General features: G+C 40.6%; 1 protein-coding gene across 2 annotated transcripts in view; it reads right to left on the bottom strand.

Moving 5' to 3' along the window:
• The window catches only part of NSMCE2 (NSE2 (MMS21) homolog, SMC5-SMC6 complex SUMO ligase), a 134489-nt gene that overhangs the window by 90096 nt on the left and 17940 nt on the right, over positions 1-26453 (bottom strand). For both annotated transcript variants that reach the window (XM_066335966.1, XM_066335976.1), the window contains one exon: positions 10040-10146. In XM_066335966.1, coding sequence (XP_066192063.1) covers positions 10040-10146 — 107 coding nt within the window. The remainder of the gene's footprint in view (positions 1-10039; positions 10147-26453) is intronic.

The following is a 26453-nucleotide window of genomic DNA, read 5'->3' as shown; positions in this document are numbered from 1 at the left end:
AAGAGTGCCAGAAGAGCTAAGAGTAGCAACATCACTGAGCTTTTAATTTCTCTGGTTTTGTAGAATTTATCAGGTGTGGTGTGTGTAAATTCATGTAAACATGGGAACTTTACACTTTATGAGGAAGTCTGGAGCACATCTGATGTACACACTTATTTTCTTAAGTTTCTGTAATATTTTTCATTTACTGGCAGTGTTAACACACAAGTCTAAGGACAAAAGTACTTCAGCTGGTTAAATCAGCTTGCTCAGGCTATGCATGTATCTCAGATGAATAACGTGAGAGCCCAGAAATTAGCTCAACTTGCCAACCCTTATTATCAAGCACACTGTTCATAACTTACAGTAGGTGATTAACAATGGGGCCACATTTGGGAGATACTGTCACATCTAGTATTGATTTCTGGCAGGATTCAGGTGTTTTTTGAAACCTCTTCTTCAAATTGGAAAGATAATAACATGCATATATACTGCTAGGCAGGAGGGGTTTTTTTAAATTTCAGTAGGCACTGAAATGGGCATAGTTACATACTGCAGTACATTACAAACACAAAGAAGTCATGCTGCTGCTTTTAAATCACAACACTAGCTTCCCTCAACAGGAGCAATGTGGCATGTGAGAAAGAAAAACAATTTGACATTTGCAGCACAGGTTGAACACATGTGTTAAAAACTCTGAGAAACCCATTATTCAATTTAATGAAATTAATGTCAAAAAGCTGCTCTTAACTCCCAGCATCAAAAAATAAAGCAAAGAAATACCCTCCATTTTAACATAGGACCCAAACACACGGTTCTGAAAAAGTGAAAACATTCATAGGAAACCATACTACAAAATCATATGACTTTGGTCCACTCTAAATGACATGCAACACATTGCATGCACATTCCTATCTGCATCCAGTGTAGAGCAGCTCAACAAGAAAAAGTCCCAAACAATATAACGTATGAGGAAGCTAGGAATGAGAGTAGGAACTCATACCACTAAACTCCTTCTCAGCTGAAATTCTTTAATGAAAACAAATTCATGGAAGTAGCAGCCAAAAAAAAAAAAAAAAAGTGTCATCTAGTTAATGCTGTAAGCAACATTGTATCTGTGATTCATTATAAATTTGATAAGAATTTTGCTGAAGGAAAATCTGGGTAACTGAGTATTTTTATTTATAAGATCAGTTTAAAAATATACTAGGAGAAAAAGTTAATGTTTTAAAATGAGTGACTTAACATTTAAAATTTTGGAGAAGGAATATTGAAGTATCCAACACATACATATAATTTCTGGAAACAATTACAGTAATTAAAACAACACTCAACCTTTGGAGAGAGATATTTTATGGAAGGCATTCCAGAAACTGCCTCCCCACTGACCCTGATCAACTTGGGTGTGTTCAATTAACAGGAGAAACTAATTTAAAGTAAAAACTGCTGCTGAGAATCATTCAGGATTTAGCACTCAACCTTCACCCCTTGGCTCTAAGGATTTAAATCCTTGGACTGTCAGCAGGAGCTTTCTAGATGAGATTATTAATTTGAAATACTGTTTTCACTACTGATCAACTAAAACTACCACACCAGTGTTTCTAGTAATAAATTTCACCTATCAAAAATTAAAAAAATCCATTATTTGAGATTAAGATAGCTTTTTCATCTGGCTATTTTACCTCAACACTTACCAGTTTCATTACATTTCAAAATTTTATCTTCTTTCTCTAAGCTAGGCATAAACAGACAGAGCTAACTCACATTGACTCTGAAATACAGACACTGCATAGAAAAGTGAGGATACAAATCACAGCGATTTTTTAGTTGCTCTATGTGTGACCTTCTGGAATTTCAGAAAAAGTTCAGACTGCTAGCTGCAATCTTCAGTGTTAAAATAAAATTATTAAAAACTGAATTTAAATAGCTTTGAATTCTTCAGGTAAAAAAGAAAAATAAATCTCTTTACAGAGAGTGATATGAGATGCTGTCCACATGACTGAGATCGTGGCTGAGTGAGACAGTAAATTCAGTTTCAGGATGTCTCATATGAGATCAAAACCACCACAGCTGCATGACACACCAATTGAGTGTAACCCACTCTGCCAATTCTAATTCTGTACAGTTATGCTCCATCAGGTAGTGTCTGTCCTGCAGCCAGAATACAGCCAGCATAAACAGGACCATGTGAGCTGGCTTATTTGATGAGAATGTGCTACCAGGTGATTTGGTACTACACAAATGCAGCGTTAATGAACACGGGACCACAGCCCAAAGTACAGAGTGAAACTATTTCTCAAGGTCAACCACACAAGCTGCTAGTAGACCTGAAAATAGCATCCAGTCCTTCTTAATCCCAGCCTAGTTTGCTACCTACTGGGCAGCACTGCTGCCCAGCATAGCAAACACACTTTTCAAATTATGATGGGATTCCCAGGACTCCTTTGGCACATTTATTCTTAATACTATTCCTGCTGCCACCGTATCTACAGAGGTCCCAGTTCCATGTGACAGCCCTAGGTCCAGAACACTTCACCCAAATCTTCACTGCTAACCAACTGTGGCCCCTGCTGCCCAATTCCTACCCACACAAGCCAAGGGCCATTTCAGCAACTACGGTATTGACACTGCAAATATTTAGGAAAATGTTTAGCTTGACCAATGTAAGCAACCACAGTGAAGTCATATAAACCTATGTCCATATGCAAGAATTTCCAGGGTTTATTCTCCAAAAAGCAGGACACATTTTTATGCTTGCTAGGAGACACTAAGACACAGTACTGGGGATGTGCTATATAACCAACATAAAATAAAACACTATTCCTACTTTTTCATATGATGGTCGCTAAAAAAAATATTTTAATTGCAGCTCACCAAATGTTGACTCTAACATATTACTGTAGAGAACTACACACATAAATCACTAATTCTCGAAAAATAAAAAAGCGTCTTCCATCAAATGCTTAGCCCAACACACACAGAGACACACAAAAAAATAAAGCAAATATTATAGAGTAAATGCTAAAAATGTGTTGAAATGCATCTTTGCTCCAGTTTCTGCAGGAAGCAGAGCACACGCCTACAACAGTGCTGTATTGTTTGAATTACTATTTGGAGATGGCAGTAGGACACAGCAAAAATATACTATAAATTAGAAATTATATCAAAGAAATTGTACTGAAGAAAGTTTAAAATGTTAAAAAACTCCATAGCTAGCTAATGCTAGAAATAAACCTGCCTCTAAAAGTTTTAATAAGTCCTGTGGCATTATATAGATATGGGTGCAGAGGCATAATTATAGACTCACATATTAATTTCATCTACTATCCTGCCCAAGCAATTATAAGGATTTAATCCAATGTCCACATTTTGCTTATTCTGTAAGATGAATGATCAGTCTGAAGTGGCTTTATTAGTAGATAGCAAGTAAACAAGCACTAAAGAGGAATTCCAATTAGAATTCAAGGCACCAAAATAATGGCCAGGAGGACATCCATTGCTAAAAACCCCTCTAAAGATGAAGCAAGTTCTCCAAACATCTCCAAAGACACTGGCATTGGTACCAAATCTTTCACCAGGGTTTTGACTTGTTGCTGCTGATGGTGCACTTCAGTATGCTCTGAGTGAATTTCAAGATAGAATCACTTGCTTTTAAAATTAGAGAGTCAAGGTAAATGCAGCAAAAGACTACAAGAGTTCTTTTATTCTCCCTGCCAGCCCAAGAAAAGATATATCCATTCTGATCCTTAAGTTTTAGCTTTCATATTTTTCAGATTTCTGAGTTGCCTAGATGTGTAGCTCTGAGCTTCGTATTAAGTGTTAGTCAGCTCTTTTCACAGGGCAGGTAGTCAAAACAATTCCTTTTCCAGCTTGAGACCAAGGACAACCTTTACAAGCTTCAGGCCCAAAAGTATAAATAACGGAGAGCTGAAGAGAAAAAAACCTGAAGGATGGGATGAAAAAATAATGAGACTTCATAACCTGGACAATTAACTCCAACATGCAAATGGACCAAAACTTATAAAAGTGTGAAACATCATGACCAGTCATCCATTTTTGTGACCATTTTGGGTCCATCTTGGGCGTAGCCTTGGCCAGGCTCTTGTTCTGCCCAAGGTGTATCCTTTAAGGCCTTTTAATAAATACCTCCTTTATTCTTTTAGCTCTGTTCCACATCAGCCTTCTTAAGGCATCAGGTCTAAACCCATTTTTCTGGTACTTCACAAAGACTTTCCTGAGCAATTTCTGTGCAGTAAAGGACCTTTTTGATGAAAAGAAGGTCCCAAAATTTTCCTGGCTAGCAGACAATATTTCAGAATCAAGAAACACTGATGTCAGAGGAAATGCTCTGAGCTCAGCTGTACAGTGAAGGTTACAGTTCCAGATATGGATATCATCAGTGGATTTTGCCCTACAACATGTTGTCATGACATGCAGTAGTCATGTAGCGTAGCAAGAGGGAAAAAGAAGAGCAAAGTGCTTATTAAGTGTCAGCACCAAACAAGGCCATTTATTCCATGAAACTAGAAAGTTCCATGTCAAAACTGTTTCAATGTAATGGGTATCACAGTGCCAGTCACTGTCAGAGAGTCCTGAATCAGCTAAAACATATGAATCCCTTGGGATTCACAGTCTTCCTGGTACTTATTCCTACAGAAAACGAAATGACCATCTTATTATTAAGCACAGCCCTATCTCTAACAGGCAGCAGCAGTCACTGATGACCATGCTGGCACTTGCCACATACACTGAACTTGGTCATCACATTAATTCTGTTGCCATAGCTGCGCCAATGAGGATGGGTGGTGGCTGGAATCACATCCTCTGCTTCACCTTGCTGTTCCTTCAAAGACCACACTGCAAGTGGAGCTGCCATTGCAGAAGTGTTTGGGTGCTTTAGTTTGTTTAGTCAAAAGAGACAGCTCGGACATACTGGCAGAACTTTCTCCAACAGGACTCCTGGCCTACAAAGCTACACTGGCAGAGGCTGGTTAACAAAGATGTTAAGTCCCTTTCATTTTTATGAAATCAAGGAAGACCATCCAAATCAGTACAGCATTATATTATGAGTCTTAAGTGAGGAAACTAGAATTCTGCCACACAGGTTGCAAATCAGAGACCGTGGATTCAACTGTACAGCAGTTCAAAACAGGATTCTCTACTTTTCTGCAGAGGCTCTTAGATCACTCACAAGCTGCACACTTGGAATACGACCTACATCACTGAAGGGAATTACCCCTCTGCAGGATAACAACTTACACAATTTGCCACTAAGATAACAGACCCCAATACAAAGTAATCTGCTCTCAATCACTGACCCAGTGAACAAACATCTCCTCCTATTCACACTCCAATGACCTTACTAGCCTTAAGGGAAGTATTATCAAAAATACAAAACAATTCCATATGTAGTTCCTATATATCCTGTAGAGACAAAATCACTCTCGTACAAGGATCTTTGCAAAGGAAGAATGAACGCTTGACAAGCTGTGAAGTCACACAGGCATAAATGACCAACACATCCAGACTTCAAATTCTCTCGAGACATACACTTACATCAGATGTATGTAGTAGTTTTACAGACAAAATCCAACAAAGAACATTTTAATTTTGCTTCCTGGGTTCAAACTATAATAAACTTTGAATTAAATTACAATTATAATTGCTCAAATCAGTTTCTATGCAGGATAATCAGGAAACAAAGATGTCAGCAGCCATTTACACAGTGATAGACATGATTCACCAAGAACAACATGGCAAAGCTTTAACAGAAGTAAGGATAAAACCCAAGCACCAATGCAACATCTAATATTTCCATCTTTTCTTCAGCTCAACACCACCTTCTTCCTTGCCCTCTTTCAAACCAGTATCTTTTCCCCATATGTCTACATGATCTCAAGACTTCCCAAGACCATGTTCTTTCCCTTTGTGACTGCCTCTTCTCATTTTCATGCTTCCTTCTCTTAGTTTTTTTTCTTAAATATGCCTTCTGTGTGTTTCTTCCACCTCACTAAGATTCGGATTTCATCCTGTCACAGTGCTCAGATTTGATTCTCATGAATCAAGCATGAGAAAGTGATGTTTGGCAAAGAAATAACTTGTAAAAGGAAGCACTAAGCAATCCTTGCCAGAGATGCCATTACCACATTCAACAATTTCCTGTTACCTGCAAAAGAAACAAAATAGCCCAGGTTCTTCCCCTAAAACAGAAGAAAAGAGAGGTGGGAATAATGTAACATTAGAAGTTAGTTTTGTCTTGTTCTCTACTTTGATCTACAATACCTTGCAATTCATTTTATCTAGAGAAGTCTGGGGACTTCAGAAAACTTACCCCCAGCTTTTACAGTCCCTAAGAAACCAAATGCTTGAAAAGCTGAGAGAGTGATCCACCACCACCATCCCTGCTAACCAGGAGTGATGAGTGGGAGTGAAGGAACAGGCACAACTGTTGAAATTAAGTACTATGAAAAAGTCCAGGAAAGCTAAACCTACAGGAACCAAGAGGCAAGAACAGGAGGACACAATGAATCAGACTACAATGCCAAGTATAACTTTGCTTGAACATTGTGTTCTTTAAGTAAATTCAGCAAAACACCTGTTCATAGGCTATGACCACCCCCTGCTCACATAAGCCACTTCCTCAGACAGCATGCACAGTAAATTGAATGTGCACTGGGTCTTTACATGCAGACAAGAAGATGCAAAGCCAATGACTATACACTTAGGTTGTTACACATATGGGAAATGCCAATTTTTTATTGCTCACAGTGTATAAAAATGAGCATCTGGCATACTGAAGACATGTTCATTTCATGGATTCACCATCTAGAACCCGTTCTCTGCACAGGCAAGAAATAAAATCAAGTATCTTGACTATGTGTGCAGATTGTCTTCCTGCACACTGGGTCAAAGAATCCATATTTGGACAACAAAATACACTGGCATTCTGGCCACTTGAGAGCTCTGTCAGAGCAGGGAACACTTGAGCCTGGGTTCCAATCATTTGGGTCCATTTCAAGAGTATAAAAATTTCTGCAAGAGATACTGCAGCCCCATCAGTCTTTCGTTGTTACACCAAAAATAAGAGTGCTCTCTGGACTTTGCATGATAAAGACCTGAATATTGGCTAATTTCTTTTAAAAATACCCATGAAAAATGAAAGAAGAAGCAGCAGCAGAAGTCCAGTCATTACACAGGTACAAGAAAATCCAGTGGCACAGGACAGACAAAGGATTTCCCACAGCCTATTGTTGGAAACACTGTGATTCAATTGCTCACTTCTTGCTCAACAGGCTGCTGATTCAACCAGAAGAGGATGCTGGTATGTCTCACCTTCTGCATTCCACCTACTGCAGTCTAAATCAACAAAAAAACTGACTGAGAAAACAGGTGACTGTATCTCATGCTAGTTTCAAGTTATTTACATTACAATCCTTTGGTTGTACAATATCATCTTTTTGTCAATGCAACTTAGAGATATACATAATAAAATAACGTATCAGGAATTTTAACTGCCACTGTCTCCTTATCTTGCTAAATTCCAGCTGGACATTTCACTAGAAGCAGCTGGTTAGAAGGTGAAACACAAGCAACAATATACTTTCAGATTCACTGCTGTATGAGGAAACTACACCAGAAAAATCATCAACATACAAACTTATAAAATAATCAGATAAAATGTGTTTTACAGCTGGAGTCAAATCCTGTCTATGAAGAACAGTCTGCTTGTGAAAATTAATGATGTGCTGCAACTCCCCAGAGAAAGCCCTCAGGTAAGGAATTCAGATGAAACCAAGGAGCAAGTCAGTGGAGGCTATTTTAAACTCAAGCCATTCTACAGCTACTTCCAGGTGCAGTCCTAAATTCAGCAACAGTATCTGTTTCCCAGAAGCAGATTTTAAGCTGTCTCTGACAGGTAACTGGAGATGGGCAGTGCAGTTCCAGAGGCATGGTATGCAGCTAGCCTCCAAAATAAAGCATGAGCTGTTATTTTTCTGAGAACAGATTGTAACTCTGTTCTTTCACAAAGGTTTGTTCAGGATGCTGGCAGGGGAAAGGACAGACAATTCCCTAGAGTGAAATAGGAAGCAGAGACAGGAGAAGTGTGGCTAGAGGGTAACAGATTAGCCATTACCAAATTTATAATCCATGCAGACTCTAAAACATGTTAAATACCTTGGAGCTGCATTTTTAAAACCTTAGGACAGAAATAACAGGAAATGAGCTTGTTTTAATGACACAAAGAAGCTGCATTAGAGGAAAAAAAACGGGGGGAATGGAAAACCAACCCTTCCAGGTATATTTTTTTGCATACCAGCACAGATATGCACACAAGAGATACTGCTGAATTCAATCCTAAAAATCACAAATGTATCACTGCTTTGCCAAAACCAACAAAAATACCTTCACTTCAGCGAAGCAGTTACACCTCTGCCCAACTTAAAATATCATGAGTGATGCATCTGAAGTAAACAGGACTTGAGTGCTTTGTTGGTGAAGGCACAGAGTTGCTTTTTATAGTCCTAAGCTTGAAAAAAAAAAGTGTTTTGCTGATAAATGGAAATAATGAAAGAAGTTCAAAAGTCATTGTTGAAAATTACTTGAAATTTCTACCATAACAATAAGGCATCAATTATTAACTGGTTTGTAATCAAAATATAAACCGTGTTTCGCTCAAGTCTGGATATACATCATTCGTCTATAACAATGAAGACTATGTTACAATCCACTAGGAAAGTTTTAAAAATCATGAATAGTCCAAATAAAAGCAAAAGGTTCTGAACCATCCAATATAAACTAGGAGGTCTGCAATTACGGTGACATCTGAAGTGAAATGTATATTTAAAGACTACATGGGGAACAGTGCCTGTATTTACTGCTGTCCAACACTTGCTAATGTAGGCATAGTTTTGAACTCTTCTTAAACATGTATATTTAATTATCTGAATGCAGTTTTTTCAGTTAAGCATCTGATCAGATGATTTAAAAAAATTAAAGGAAAACCTTTCTACAACAGAAAAACCATCTCAACAAAACTAGTGGAAATTGATTGCTTTGCTCTCCTTTTACTGTTTTTAAAAGAACAAAAAGCAATAGCAAAATAATAGCAAAAGCAGGTTTAATTGAAAAGCTCTGCTAACTTAACATTTTGAAACACAGATTTCCCACCTTGAAGGGAAATCAGGGATGTGCTTTTGCTTTTCTAGATAAATCCATAGAAAACGGACACAGAGAAGAAAGACTCTGCAGACACACACTAGAACAGGTCACTCGGGAAGTTGAGTTATCCCGGCACGACGTGGCCTGAAGCTGAAGCTCGGCCGCCCTGGACCGGCCCCTCCCCGGCTCGGCTCTGCCGCGGAGCCGCCGCTCGCTCCCGCCGGGCCGGGAACGCGCCGGGGCCGGGAACGCGCCGGGGCCGGGAACGCGCCGGGGCCGGGAACGCGCCGGGGCCGGGAACGCGCCGGGGCCGGGAACGCGCCGGGCAGAGCGCGGGAGCGGCGGCCCCTGGCGGTCACTGGCAGCGGCGCCGCCGCGCCCGGAGTTCGGCCGTCCTTTGTCCGTCCTTCGTCCAGGGGCAGAGCGAGGCCCTGGTTCACAGAGCGAGCAATCTGCCAGCTCACCCTTTACACGCACTAGCGAAGTCAGGTGGCAGGAAGACAATGGGACGCAGGTTTTAAAGCATCGGTTCTCTGCAGCCACAGCCATCAGTTTGCTCGTCAAATCAGCTGCATCTGCACCTCCATCTTCCACAATACATGAGGTGGTATCACCTGAGAGTAGGGTGCCTTAACTATAGTGTCCTCAATCATTCCCAAAGCACTACTCATCCCATACTCGCAAGGGTGCCGGTTTGGTGGGGAGAAGTTAAAATCTCTGCCACCCTGTAACAAGCTGGGAAAAAAAATTAATAGTTGTACTCGGCAACTTCAGTATTTTATACCTGCTGAAGAGCTGTCTTTCCAATTGTGTATTGTTTAAATGGAACATTTGTGTCTTTTAAAAGATATTGTTTAAATAAGGATATGTTTTCATAACTTAACGAGAAGAGATAATTTACCTGATTTATCGTTTCTTCAAATGCTTTTATATAATGATTAAGTTCTCTGTCCATTGTAGCATATTCTAACATGACTTTTTCCATATTGTTAACATCTTCTTCATCATCTGCAAAATAAAATTTGAGGAACCTGGGTAATTGACTGTATTATTTTCAGGCAGCATTTATTCTTTACAAATATTTTATTTGTAAGTATTCATGCCGTGAATATCTAATGCATTTGTAAGTCTCAGATGTTTCCAAGCTACTCAAACATACACTTTTCCCCCTCCCCATTTTGCAACTGTAATCTTTGACATTTCTTGAGTAACTTGAACAAACAGCTTACTCAGAAAGACACTTCGCTGGTTCCATGTGAACAAGAGAGAGTATGTGTAATTTCATCTACCAACACCTAGTCATTAGGCAATCAGGATATTTTCTGCAAAAGTTATATTTCATGACTCATCACATTGCCTCAGAAATAGTTCAGAAGAAACTTAAATGCCCTCTCAGTACAGTATAGTTCACAGCTATAATTAGACCCCTTATCCCCAATAAACACAGCTACAGGAAAATCAAAACAGAGCCAGCATTTTATAACACGGGAAATAATGGAAGAATGAATAGCACTGATGATTCAAGCAGTAAAACTCTAATTGCCAGGGAAAATCAATTAACTCAGGTCATGTGATTAGTAATTCATATCCACTTTTATTCTCTTCTGCATTCCTCCTAATTCCACACCTTTCATCTCTAACTACACCTCTGCTTTCCCATTCTAACACTGCTGTGCATCTGCTTAGGTAAGGATAGTCTGTAGATGCTGCAAGGCTGAACAGCCACAGCTGTATATTCCTGACACAGCTGCATGTACCACATCAAATGCAGCCAGTTGTGGGAAGACAGCCAGGCACAACCCCTGAATCCATGCAGGAAATCAGGAAGCTAGGAAACCGAAGTTTCCACTTCTGCTACTCCCATTTATTCCTATCCTGCAGTTTCCAGGTGTTGAGAAAGCAGCAGGAAGCAGCTAGATTCTGTATGTGAAAGAGCCCCGAAGTCTGCCAGGCAGCATTAGGGGCTGTCACTTGACGGAGCAATCTTTAAAAGCACTTAAGTAGCCAATCTGTGCTGCTACTTTTAGGAAGAAAATTGTAGTACAGCTTTTTAAATTATTTTTTTTGTGTGTGAAGAAAGGAAAATGTCTTCTGATTCGGCAAGCTTAACTTGCTAACTATATTATTATGTTAGAACACAAAAATATGTCTCTGCAGAAAGCTGACACAATGGTATATGGCCATCAGTTTGGGAGCAAAATCTGAAACACTGCTCAGAGACAGAAACATCACACCATATTGAAACAGTGATGGATCAAGGAGACAAAGGAAAAGTGCTAAGATATATTTACAGAAAAGAAGTTACATAATAAGCTATGCTATTTTGTGAACATGGCAATTACAGTCCTGACGTTTCCCTTAATTATATATAGGCTTGTATGTATCCATTTTTCATTAAGTAAATGAATGGATACTGCAAGACAGTATCTTGGCATTCCTGCAACTTTCTTCTGAATAATGAGCATTTCCCTCTCCCCTTTCCCTTCCCTCCCACCCCCTATCTGGTAACTATGATCATACTATTTTTCCTTCCTGCTAGGAAGCATATGAAGTGCCTCCTTCAAGGCTGACACAAAGGACACTCCATGAATCACAGGAAAAGTCTGTGTAGCAAATAACTGTCATTCTCCTCCCATGGCCAAAATGAATCATATCCACAACATAAAGAAACTACAGTGGCCTAAATATTTTAAATTTTTTTTTAGGGGAAAAGAAGTGCATCCTTAAATAGCAAGAGAGCTGTACAAATGCTGTCTTTCCTAATAGTTAAAAAATAGCTTTAGATGAAAAGTAATAATGTTGCATTCAACTTTAAGAGATGTACTAAAATAAAGCTCCAAGAGGTGGAACACAGCTCGGCAAGAAGGACATTATCTCCAAATACATCCTGCTCTATATTCTTCCTGTACTGACTGCTCTACCTATCCACCAGCCTGCTTTAAGTCTCAGTACTGTTCACTGCTGTTTGCCTGTTGCTGCTCTTTCACATAGGTTACAAATTCTGGGAAATTGCTGAACATGTCACTAACACACAGTCATATCCTGCCCTTGGAGGCACTATGGACATACAGATAGATCTGAAGGACTGTGTACAGGTCAGTTGTCGTCCATACCCTATTCCTGCTCATTGACAGATACTAGAGTCCATTTTCTGTCTGAGGTTCAATCCACAGGGTGCTGAGAGCGAAGAAGAAATCTCCTGTGTTATTCCCAGTCACTTACCTCCCCATCTCTTAAACAAGATTAAAAAGGAAACTTACATTACAAGCTGTTTTATTTGCCTTTTAAAAACTCTCATTGTTCTACATTACACACAGAATAACCTGCTGTGCAAGGCTCCTCTGCTTTCCCTTCCCCTGAAGAGCCAAGAGCATTTCTGCCCCTCCCTAGTCAGGAGCAGATTCAGGGCAGAGTTTGGGTGCACATGGTAAGAAACTGGGTGACTGTATGGAGGTGTAAAGTTCTACAGCTCACGAGGGCAGGGATCCCAGCACCTTCAAGGTTTCTTTACAACAGACTCCACCATAGACTAATCAGAACACGCCAGCTGACTGACGTAAGGAATAAGAAATTAGAAAATACTTTTCTCTCCTCAATACCATCCCACAACTCATTTTCACAAATCCCAACCACCAGTTTAACAGCACTGCAGTATCAAAAATTATTAAAATTTAATAATTACGTCAGGCTTTTGAAAGATTGAAAAGGCACTGTCTGTTATTCTCTCTGCAAGCCCTGCTGCTGCTTTTGTTTCATATGTGAGGGTGACAGTGGAGATCCGTGGTAAAGAGATTCATGGCACTGACTCTTTTCCAGCAGACCATGAGCACACTGACTGCTGAATATCCTCCAGCCAGACTCCAGCTACAAAGTCAGACAACTCTCCAAAGTACTCAAACCTTGCACTCTGCAGGCCAACAACCTAGCTTAACACCAAAATCAAACACTTTGCAAGTGCTGGATGAGTGCCTTTCTGTTATCTAATCAAAAGTTATCCTAATCTTATTTCTAATTCATATCTAAGGAATGCATTCCAAACTCTCTGCATATGCTTTTAGCTACTGCCACAAAACACCACTGAAGTGCATATTGTAGTCTCTTTGTTATCAAGGCTAAATATGTTGAGTTTAGTAAGCATTTCTTCACAAGTCATTTCCCTCACCACTCAGAGATTATACATTTTGCAATATTAATTTTTTTACTCACAGAAAACTCAGTTCAAGGCCATAATTTCATTTTCAAAGGTCCATGTGCATCATGTTAAAATTAGCTGGCTGAATATGCAGTTTGCAATTATAAATACCAGCTCGCACAACTTCATGATCTCTTATTATAATGGAAACAGGGATATTATTCTGAAAAGTCTCCCTAAATATTAAAGAACAAAATTGCATAAAGTGACTAGCAAGGGTTCAATTTCTCACTTCTGAAGAGATCAATCACACTTAGGTGCCTTAATGCTGATTTAAACCATAATCAGTCAGGACTAATTTATGTATCATGAACCCACAGTGTTAGAACAGAAATTGCAACAACAGAATAGAGTCAAGTCAGCATTGATTTAATACATCCTATAGTAACACTCACCTAAAATTTATCCAAAACTTGCATTTCCTAACATCTAAGTTCACATTCACTCTAGTTTCCTTATACATCCACAAGTTAGCAAAATTTCCAAAGATTTTTCACAACTACCTCTTTCTGTGCAAAAGTTAGCACATCAGTATTTGTTATTTAGGGTATTACAGCTGTCCTGCAGCCAGTACATACCAATCCAAATATGCATTCACTTCTACTGCAGACTATCTTAAACACAAAATCGTCTGGAATACCATGAAATTACAGGAAGGCTCCAAACTTACAAATACAAATGCACTTAGAATGAATGCTTAAGCACAGACAATGTGGATTAAGATGAATACATATATATTTTCATACCTTTATAGTATTGGCTAACAAAAGTCAAAATTTCAGTTTGAAGAAAGCAGGACATGTCAGTTCTACCTCTGGCACTATGTATTACTTGGTTTTGAAATTCAAGCTACATGCTGATTTTCCCACGATTCAAGGCAGAAGAGGAGTGATATACCATTGCCCAGAAAATTTGACAGTAGGTTTCAGACTTCTAAAACACTCATAACAAAACCATCCATCACTTCAGCCATTAGCAACAGCGGTAGTAGGCAGTTGTCTTCATATGCCCCAGCAGCAGATAAAATGCACTCTTTGCCAGCAGGTTTCAAGTTACTGCTGACAGCAGAGGAACACAAGCTCTCTGACTCCCTGACTTAGTTCCATCTTTTGGAGGAGAAAATACACTCCCAATTCAAGATAAAGCTAAGTATTTTTGCTGTCATGTTTAGTAAGTCCTTCATTTACAGATCCGAAAGTGTTAAGACTATCCTCTGCACTCCCAGCTCTGGTCTACTCAAAACTGTTGATAATTCACGTTGGACAGTAGATCTTGAAAAAACTCCCAACCAACCCACCCTCTTTAAGAACAGCTTGACAACACACTTGGAGAAGACAGTAGTGGTGCTCAGCAGTAAAAGGACACAGACCCATGTAGGAGAGTACTGTCCCATTTCCCCTCTCTGTCTACAGAGGAGTGAAGCTTGCCACAGCACTCCAGACTATGCAGACCAAGAGGAACTTAAGCAGGAGACTGATTGCTTCTGCAGCACTGAGGGTGCATTGTGATAAAGTGTGTTTGTTCACTAAATCTGGGTGAAGGGATATAGATGCTTTGCTCACTAGAAGGGTGAAGGGAAATAGATGTTTTATTCACTAGAAGGGTAATAGGATATAGATGTAATAAAGTACATTTGTTCACTAGAAGGGTGATGGGATATAGATTGTAATAAAGTACATTTGTTCACTAGAAGGGTGATGGGATATAGATTGTAATAAAGTACATTTGTTCACTAGAAGGGTGATGGGATATAGATGTAATAAAGTACATTTGTTCACTAGAAGGAGTGAAGGGAGATAAGTAAGGTATGTCCGTTCACTAAATCAAGGATGAAGGGAGATAGATAAAGAATGTCTGCTCACTAAATCAAGAGATAGATAAATTGTATAACTTTACTGACCCCTTCCTGTTGAGATAAACATTTTCAGGGACACGCTAATTGCGATGATTAACTGCATCTGAGGAAAGGCTAATCAAGACCCTAGCAACACAGGATGGACATGCGCAGAGTACATCGAGGACAGTCACGTCGACAAGGAACAGAACTGTATAAGAGGACACCAGAGACCCCGGATCGGCGCGGCGGGTTTGTGGGACGAAGAGCCCACCTGTCGCCCAGCGCTGAAACTGCTTTTGCTTTGCTTGCTGTAATTAATAAAATTTCAATTGGAAACCATAATTGGCTTTTGGTCATAAATTGGTAACAATTTGGTGCCGTGACTCGGATGGGAATGCTGGTGGACTCGTGAGGGGCTTGAGGAGGCGCCCCACCTACAATAATAGGTGGCCTTGGCTCCCGGTCTTCACCCCACTCCCACCGACGATCCGAAATTCAAAGCAAAGGCAGGGAAAAGACCGGTCGACCCTATAAATTCTGTGCACAGGAGTCCGGACGAAGACGCAGGAGCGCGTGAGTACTGCCCGTTGAGCAGGGGAATCCGTTCGGTCGGGGTCGGGAATCCCGGAGTGTGACGTATGATGTGTGCGTGAGAGGGAAACCGGCAGCCGGATTTCCCAAGTGAGAGCGGACCCTCAGTAGTGCGTTTCTCATTGCCCGCGAGGGCGTGAGCCACGAACCAGGGGAAGCGAGTGAATACGTGTGAAAAGAAGGCACTCCGGAAGATGGGACAGGGGAAAAGCAAGCCCCCTCCACCCATAAAGCCCCCTCCAGTACTTAGGAACTCCCCGCTAGGATTCATGCTGGAGAATTGGGAACATTATCCCGGGATAAGGGAGAAAGATAAGTCTAAAATGATACATTATTGTGTAAAGGTTTGGGGAGGGCAGAAAATATCAAAAGATGTGTGTTGGCCGATGTATGGGTCAGCTGATGATAGGGTACAGCAGTTATTGAACTTTTGGGTGAACTCCAAAACCCCTTTCAGTCAGGAGGAAAGTGACTATGCGGCAGTTTGGCTGACGACACCAGGGGTCGCTATTTTCAAACTTTCAGAGGAAAAAAGATCTAAGGAACATAAGGCTCGAAAAGAGGAAGAAATTCCCATGGGACCCCCACCTTATATACCCCCGTCACCACTGGCTCCCCCTCCGCCTCACCCCGAGCAAAGTGAGCAGGAGGAACTGGAGCAGGGACCGCAAACACGTAGCAAAACCCGGCAACATAACCTATTTCCCTTAAGGGAAATGCCGATGGGGGGTCCCCAACCACAGATGGGATTTATATCCGTACCTCTTAACTCAGGTGACGTACGGGATTTTAAAAGAGAGATGGGAAACATCCTGGAAGACCCTTTAGGGGTAGCAGAAAGAGTGGATCAATTCCTAGGACCTAACATATACACATGGGAGGAGTTGCAGTCCATTCTGAACATATTATTTACCGCAGAGGAAAAGAATATGATCAGACGTGCTGGGATGCGCATTTGGGACGCCCAGCATGTCCAGGGGCCCTTAGCCGATACCAAATGGCCCTTACAGAATCCTCTCTGGAATCATCAAGACCAAAACCATAGAGGACACATGCAAGACCTTAGGACTATTATCATCCAGGGTATTAGAGAGGCTGTTCCAAGAGGCCAAAATATTAATAAAGCATTCAATGAAAGACAAAAGAAAGATGAAACCCCCACGGAATGGCTGGAGAGATTACGAAAAAATCTGCAGTTGTATTCGGGCCTAGACCCTGAAACACCGTTAGGACAAGCATTACTAAAAACACATTTTGTAGCAAAATCATGGGAGGATATTCGGAAGAAACTTGAAAAATTGGAAGATTGGCAAGATAGAGGTTTGGATGAGCTATTAAGAGAAGCACAGAGGGTATATGTTAGGAGGGAAGAAGAGGGTCATAAGAGACAAGTTAGAATGATGGTGGCTGCAGTCAGGGAAAGTAGAGAATCGGATAGGCAGGGTAAGGGGGAGAGAACCCGGAGACCACCCCCAAAGCAAGGGGGACCGGTAGAGAAGAAAGAAGAAAAGACTTGCTTCTATTGTGGTAAACGGGGACACTTTAAAAGAGACTGCAGAGTCAGGATACAGGATGAAAAAATGTTTAAAGAAGATTAGGGGAGTCAGGGGCTCTACATATTGGGGACCCCGAAACATCCAGAGCCCTTGATAAAATTAAAACTAGGTCCCCAAGCTAAGGAGGTAGAGTTTCTGGTGGATTCGGGGGCTGAAAGGTCCACCTTACAGAGTCTGCCTCCCGGGTGTAATTCATCACGGGAAACAGCCCTCGTTGTGGGAGCGAGTGGGATTCCGTTCAAAGCCGGGGTGGCTAAAGACATTTTAATAGAAGCAGAATCCAAACTGGGGGTGGGGGATTTTTTGATAGTACCCGAAGCTGAATTTAATCTATTGGGACGAGACTTGATAATTGAATTGGGAATAAATTTGGAAGTTAAGGGAAAAGAACTGAAAATAAGACTCTGTCCTCTTAGAGTAGAAGATGAACAAGAAATAAATCCTGAAGTTTGGTATACACCTGAAAGTGCAGGACAATTAAAGATACCTCCCTTTATGGTCAAAATTAAAAACCCTGAGATCCCGATAAAATTAAAACAGTACCCTATATCCTTGGAAGGTAGGAGAGGATTAAAGCCTGAAGTAGAAAGATTAATAAACAGGGGATTGCTAGAACCCTGCATGTCCCCATTTAACACTCCCATCTTACCAGTAAAAAAACCGGATGGGACATACAGACTAGTCCATGATTTAAGGGAAATCAATAAGCGAACGGTTTCCCGGTTCCCGGTGGTAGCGAATCCATATACCCTACTGAGCAAACTGGGACCTGATAATTTATGGTATAGTGTGATTGACCTAAAAGATGCCTTTTGGGCCTGCCCCCTGGACGAATCATGTAGAGATTACTTTGCCTTTGAATGGGAGGATCCTGATACCAATAGAAAACAACAATTAAGGTGGCGAGTTCTTCCCCAGGGCTTCACGGAGTCACCCAATCTATTTGGGCAGGCCCTGGAGCAACTCCTGCAAGAATATCAACCCCACCCTGAAATAACATTAATCCAATATGTGGATGATTTATTGATTGCAGGAAAAGAGGAAGAAAAAGTCAGAAAAGAAAGCATTAAATTGTTAAATTTTTTGGGATTGAAAGGACTTAAAGTATCAAAAACGAAATTACAGTTTGTAGAAGAAGAAGTGAGATATTTGGGCCATTATATCAGTAAGGGGGAAAAAAAGATAGATCCGGAAAGAATAAAAGGAATATTATCCTTACCAACTCCGGGGAATAAGAAGCAGATCAGACAATTGCTGGGGTTAGTAGGGTACTGTAGGCAATGGATTGAGAACTATAGTAGCAAGGTAAAGTTCCTGTACCAGAAACTTAGCACAGACGGGTTATTAAAATGGAGTGAGGAAGATAAGGGAAAACTACAGAGGCTACGGGAGGATCTCGTTAACGCTCCGGTCCTAAGCCTACCAGACTTAAAAAGACCCTTTTATCTGTTTGTCAACATAGATAATGGTACAGCTTATGGGGTCCTAACCCAAGATTGGGCAGGGAAAAAGAAGCCGGTGGGATACTTGTCAAAGTTATTAGATCCTGTGAGCCGGGGATGGCCCACTTGCTTACAGGCAATAGTAGGATGTGCCCTCCTGGTAGGGGAAGCTAAAAAAATCACTTTCAATAGCAATCTTAAAGTACTATCTCCCCACAATGTTAGGAATGTACTCCAACAAAGGCTGAGAAATGGATATCGGATACTCGGCTCTTAAAGTATGAAAGTATCTTACTAGAAGCCCCCAATCTGACTTTAGAAACTACCAGCTTGCAAAATCCTGCACAATTTTTGTATGGGGAACCAGATGACACAAAATTAGTACATAATTGTCTCCAGACTATAGAAGAACAAACAAAATTAGGCCTGACTTAGAGGAAGAAGAATTAGAAGAGGGAGAAAGGATTTTTGTAGATGGGTCCTCCAGAGTAGTGGAAGGCAAAAGGAAGTCGGGATATGCTGTGATAGACGGGAAAACCCTTAAAGTGTTAGAATCAGGACCCCTGAGTGGCACCTGGTCAGCCCAAGCCTGCGAACTATATGCTGTATTGCAGGCCCTAAACAGATTACAAGGGAAGGAAGGAACAATATACACAGACTCCAAATATAGCTATGGAATAATACATACTTTTGGAAAAATCTGGGAAGAAAGAGGGCTAGTAAACTCACAGGGGAAAGATTTGGTGCATCAAGAATTAATAAAGAAGGTGTTAGTAGCTCTACGTAAGCCAAAAAGGGTAGCAGTGGTACATCTCAGAGGACATCAAAGGGGAGTGGATTTTAAAACCAGAGGGAATAACGCTGCTGATCAAGAGGCCAAACAGGCAGCATTTAAAGAGTTAATTGTAACTCAGAAAGAACAAGAGGAGCCCAGACAGGATTCCTCGGCCCTATTATTTACGACACAAGAAGAACAGAAATTGACCCGGATGGGTATTTCAAAGAACGCAGAAGGGAAGTGGCACTTAGCAGATGGGCGAGAGGTGTTATCTAAATCAATAGCTACTCGAGTGCTAACCAGGTTACATAAACAAACACACTGGGGAAGCCAGGCTTTGATAGACCATTTTGCCACCAAATACATGTGTATCGGACTGCACGACTTAGCTAAGCACATTACCCAGGGATGCCCCACCTGCTTGAGAGTTAACAGATCAGTACAAAGAAAATTGCCATTGGGGGGGAGACCTTTAGCTACCAGACCATTTTCTAAAATTCAAATAGACTTTACTGAATTCCCTAAAGTAGGAAGATATAAATATGTACTAGTTATAGTAGACCACCTAACCCATTATGTTGAAGCTTTCCCTACCACTAGAGCAACTGCGCAAACGGTGTCTAAAATTTTGTTGGAACAAATAATACCTAGGTACGGGGTAACTGAGGTTATAGATTCTGATCAGGGACCACACTTTACCTCCAAGATAGTCAAAAACCTTGCTGAGGCTTTGGGAATAAGGTGGGATGAACACACCCCTTGGCATCCTCAAAGTTCTGGAAGAGTAGAAAGAATGAATGGGGAATTGAAGAAGCAATTAGCCAAGTTAACGATAGAAACCAAGCTCTCTTGGATAAAGTGTATTCCCCTTGCCTTATTAAATCTTAGGGCCCAACCTCGAGCTGATATAGGAATATCTCCTTTTGAGATGTTATATGGAATGCCCTATGATGCTGGAATACCACAGGATCACCCTGGAATTACAGACAAAATCATTCAAACATATATTAATGAATTGATGAGATACAGACAAGAATTATGGAAAAAAGGACAATTAATCCAGCGTCCCCCTCTTGATATTACCTTACACCAGGTAAAGCCCGGAGATTGGATCCTTATAAAAACGTGGAAAGAAACCACTCTGCAACCTCGGTGGGATGGCCCGTACTTGGTATTATTGACCACCAATACAGCGGTGCGAACTGCAGAGAGAGGGTGGACTCATGCCAGCCGCATAAAAGGGCCTATACCCAAGGACGAGTGGGAGGTCAAGAGCCCAGCCGGAGACTTGAAACTTAAACTGGCTCGTAAAGGGGGGGGGAACCCCACTTGAGAAAGACACCGATTGAATCTGACTGATTCTGGTCCTCTTGACTTCTACATCTTTTAAATACAGACATTGGGGAAACATACAAAGGATACATATATATATTGTTTAACCTTATGGAATAAAAGAGAAGTGGTTAATGGATAGGGAACATAAGCATAGAACCTTTAGAATAAAATATTTACCTGGGGCTAGAAGGGATGATAAGGGGAATGTATATGCACAAGATGTGCAAATAAAGTGTACGGATTTATATTGTAGGGGAACCTGTTATCCTTTGTATGCTATCAATGCTTAGTGTGTAAAGACAGGTGGTGGACCCATTGTAATAACGGGTACCCACCAAAAGGAGTTTGTTATTCCTGTTGGTCTCTCCAACGAGAAATAACTAATTGGACATTGGCCCAGAGGGTGGCCACTGGAAACTTAATATTAGGATCTAATGAATGGTGGAATATTTTTGCAGAAGGGGTTAATCCGGACCTTTACTGTTATCATTCAAACGAACCAGTGCCTTTCGTGGCGCACATTATAGCAGGACTGTGCCGCAAAAGGGCAAAGAGCATCAATTGTAACGTTCCAGAGGTCAAAGACCATAATTGGAACACTTACATTCAAAAGACAACCCGAAGGGGGCAAAACTCCCCTCCTGAAGAATACTCTTGCTGCCGAGAAGATGGTACACCCCGTGGCTCGAAGCAACCGAGTCGACGGGCGAGGCAGAGGAGACAAAGACTGTGGAGGAGGTCGCCCCGATATCAGTGGAATCAAGAGGTTATGGTCCAGGAAATGCCCCAAGAGTGGGAATGACCCTCCTATCCAAAATCGTACCTGTTATTACAAAGGAGAGACCACTAGTTTAAGGCTGACAATTAAGATGACTATCATGTTAAGTTTATTTGATGGAGCAGACAAGAGCTAAAGCGATTTAATGAACAAAACAAAATAGCCTGAAAGAAAAAGGGGGGATTGTGATAAAGTGTGTTTGTTCACTAAATCTGGGTGAAGGGATATAGATGCTTTGCTCACTAGAAGGGTGAAGGGAAATAGATGTTTTATTCACTAGAAGGGTAATAGGATATAGATGTAATAAAGTACATTTGTTCACTAGAAGGGTGATGGGATATAGATTGTAATAAAGTACATTTGTTCACTAGAAGGGTGATGGGATATAGATTGTAATAAAGTACATTTGTTCACTAGAAGGGTGATGGGATATAGATGTAATAAAGTACATTTGTTCACTAGAAGGAGTGAAGGGAGATAAGTAAGGTATGTCCGTTCACTAAATCAAGGATGAAGGGAGATAGATAAAGAATGTCTGCTCACTAAATCAAGAGATAGATAAATTGTATAACTTTACTGACCCCTTCCTGTTGAGATAAACATTTTCAGGGACACGCTAATTGCGATGATTAACTGCATCTGAGGAAAGGCTAATCAAGACCCTAGCAACACAGGATGGACATGCGCAGAGTACATCGAGGACAGTCACGTCGACAAGGAACAGAACTGTATAAGAGGACACCAGAGACCCCGGATCGGCGCGGCGGGTTTGTGGGACGAAGAGCCCACCTGTCGCCCAGCGCTGAAACTGCTTTTGCTTTGCTTGCTGTAATTAATAAAATTTCAATTGGAAACCATAATTGGCTTTTGGTCATAAAACTCCCAACCAACCCACCCTCTTTAAGAACAGCTTGACAACACACTTGGAGAAGACAGTAGTGGTGCTCAGCAGTAAAAGGACACAGACCCATGTAGGAGAGTACTGTCCCATTTCCCCTCTCTGTCTACAGAGGAGTGAAGCTTGCCACAGCACTCCAGACTATGCAGACCAAGAGGAACTTAAGCAGGAGACTGATTGCTTCTGCAGCACTGAGGGTGCATCATCAGTTTTTCTCCTGCAGACACATGGACAGCTCCTCAGAAAGCTTTCATCAAAGATTTCTTTCAAAATCTCATTTTCCTGACATGCAACATACTTTCCTTATTAGGCTGCAGAAAGAGAAGAAGGTTAATACAGAAAATTCTAAAGTAAAATAAATGAGAAGCCATATACAAAGGAACAGCAAAAAACTGGAGAAAATCAAATTCATCTCCTCAACACAGGTTTCTTCACATAGACAAATGGTTGAAAGCAGAATACCCAAAAAATCTCCATGGAGCTGTCTGGATAGGGCAATAACCACTGCAATTTGTAAGAGAAGAAAAATCACTGCTGGTAAGAGGAGCAACAACTACACAGGGAATGGCAACTGGTGGAGTAAAAGGGAATGTGGGGCAGTAATTACAAAATTTCTCTCCTTGTAATAGTCAGAAGGTACTTACTGCTGAAGCTAGTCATAATGAAACCTCCAATTTCTCAGAAAATGCTTTAACTGAGCTTTAGAGTATTTGTAGCCATATTTCCCTCACTGTGCCCAAAGCCACTCCTTTTGCATAGAAAATTTTTACACACACAGAGACTACGTGTGCACGATTTTAGAGACCAATACTTTCACCTAGATAACAGACCCCAGTGAAAGGCAGGTGTATCTCACAAAATGAAATTACATGAGTGACAGAAAGAAAAACCTACAGTAGATGGATGGGCCAGCTGGAGCAGGGGATTGGGCAAGATGACCTCCAGAGGTCCCTTCCAACCTCAGCCATTCTGGATTTCCATGACATTCTTCAATATTCAACAACCTCATCTCTAAGCCATTTTCCTGGAAGACGGTTAAAGTGAGTTCAAGTTCAAGTACTCTCAAGCAAAGAAGGAAGTGGAATCTGAGCTTCCAGTATTCTACCAAAGGAAAAAAATCTAAGTAGGAGGAGAAAAATTGAGAGGAGTGTGTGAGGCAGGACTAGCAGTCTTTGGAAAGAAAAGGAAAGACCAGCACAGAGAACAAGAACACAAGTAGCACCAGAACTATCACTTGTGAGTGATTTCTAAAATTTCATCTTATTTTCTATTTGGCTTCTGTTAAGAAACTACAAATTAAACTGCAACACTTGAATTTAGGTCAAGCATTTTCCTGTACCTTAATAAAGTCTTCTGAGGTTGTATTTCAGAAAAGAAAGGGCTGTGCTTTTCAGTCTGGATTTAAACATTCGCTTTATCCAGCAAGTAATGGGAAAAAAAATCTTCAATTATCCGTTTCTCTCTGCTTAGGTTCTTTTTTCTCTAAAGTTGGTTGAGCCAAGGGTGTCTGCTAGGTTACAAACTATGCCTGATGAAAAAACCCTTGTCTTGTATTACAAACCATTTCCCTGTAGGCTATGACTATTTGAAATAGGAACAAAGTCAGTGACCCAGGAGGCTCCTGCCAATCCCATGGAAAAGAAACCCAAGTACATTATATTGTAGAGAATCAGAATTTCAATAGAAACAGACCATGCACGGTCTGAACACCCACCTTGAAACATCTCAATTGCTGAGTGCCCAGCTTAAAACATCTCAGGGGGCCAGGATTTCCAGTGAGTGGGTGTTGCACACATTCTGAACACAGTCATTTCAGAGTGGGGACAGGGAAACTGAGGCACCTGGCATTAATAACCACTTTTGAAAGTAGCTGTATTATTCTATAATAATCGCAACACTTCTTCAACCTGAAATTCCCTTAAACTCCATTGCCAGCAGAACAAGGCCAACACTACTTTTGAAAGCAACTTCCTTACAGTACCTTATTTTCTCCAGACTACCAGGGGAAGGCTAAAAAGCTATAACAATGCCAATTTAGATGTGAGAGCAGTAGCTAAGATCTATCTGACCAGGTATATTGACCACAGTACCCAAACAGAGTGCAATGTAAAGAACAGCATTATCTCTGAACACCAACTGACACTACACTGAGCTAATGAAATAAACAGGATTCTCACACAGAATTTGATGTAGCAAAACACTCATGTGCTGACTTGCTTTGCTGTATAAAATCCAAAGTAAAATTTTATTCAACACAAATGGTTTAATTTACGCTGAGACACACAAGTAATACAAATACATAAACTAAACTCTCATAGAAGTAAACATACTTTGCTATGAAACAGAAAAAGTTTTACAGATATTTGCATATTTTCTGCTGTTGTAAGCTCTATACTTGATGCCACATGCAGCACCAAGACATGAAGACAGGCAGTATGCACACAATTTTCCCAAACAAAAATGGCCTTTTGCTTGACTAAACACTAAAGTCTGTGCAATTCCCAGACTATTTCCCACCCATCAGACAAGAGAGACCAGCACTTGACCAGTATCTCTGTTTTCCTTACTAGATCCAAGGTCATGGTGAGGTTAATCTTTATTTTACCAATAAACGCCTACTTCATTTTGCAGAAAGATCAATTTAAAGTTAGCAAAGACAATGTAACTAGTAAGCAAAAGCACTGAAAGGAGAATAAAGCATTTACAAGATGTAGTAATTTTGAGAAGCAATTCAAGCTCTGCACTATCATAACTCTACACCACTCTCCTGGCATTACTGTGATATCCATCCAGAATTACAGTTCTCTCTTCAGCAAATGAGTAAATCAGCATTCCTCAACACTAGCACAACAAAAGCCCAAGAAGAACAGAAACACAAGTCATGTTGACAGACAAGCAGCAAGGAAAAAACAAGGCTGAGGTTCACATACATTTTCTCTGGCAACAAAGTGAGTTTCACAGGTCATTTCCCCAGGCATTCATCCCTGCTGTTCCTCTTATGTTCCTCCTCTGCTGCCCATTAGCCAGGATAATACATAGGGTCTTACTATAAATTAGATTAATGAAACAATTCAAGCTAAAAATATCAATCTGTCCTCCAAACCCATGCTATTCTAGTCATGGAGTCTGAAGTGCAGATATTCAAACAGTTGTACCAGTACAATTAAGGGAGCAGCAAACTGTAGCAGGACAGAGATTGGGGGGATTGGGGAGGGGGAGGATGGAATTTCTTAAATCAACTTGTTTGCCAAGAAAAAGGTGAAGGAACCACACTGTGTATTTTCGAAGTAAGCACAAGGCACATGTTATCTTCTCAAAGAAATCTGACCAATGTCTCATAAAGTAAATAAAAAAATCTCCCATGTTTTCCTATATATATATATTTACTATATCTAAAATACATACTTACAAACATACACACTCACATATCAATCTATTCCCAGAGGATTTTGATGAAATGATGAAACATATGATGAAATGAGGGCCAAAAACAACATTTACAACTAATTTTAATGGGAATTTTTTTCCTATGACTAACAAAATGCTTCTTGTCTCTGGAAGCATGGGTATGTCTGCACCACACAACAGAGCCTGGTTCAGTGCTCTGAGCTGCTGCTGACCTTGCCTTCCTCAGAATGAGAGATGTGAGGGCTGGGAATATTTAAAAATAAGGGATTTAGTGCTGTCCTTCTTCTACCCAATTTTTCCTCTCAAAACTTGATAAGGTGACATTGGCATTTGGGAAAATTTTCTTGAAATATTCTCCCTTACAAGGAACAGCAAATATTTGTTAAAGCCTTGTAATTGCTACTCTTTGATCTCTCAGAACACTGTGTAAAACTTTGAGTTTTAAAACGAAGAATTTTTATTTCAAGACTTTTAATGGTATTTATAATTCTATAAAAGAT

Source organism: Sylvia atricapilla, chromosome 1, assembly GCF_009819655.1.
Source record: "Sylvia atricapilla isolate bSylAtr1 chromosome 1, bSylAtr1.pri, whole genome shotgun sequence".
In the NCBI taxonomy this organism is placed as follows: Eukaryota; Metazoa; Chordata; class Aves; order Passeriformes; family Sylviidae; genus Sylvia; species Sylvia atricapilla.
The sequence above is the reverse complement of the archived record's forward strand: the minus strand, read 5'-3'. Positions and strand labels throughout refer to the sequence as shown.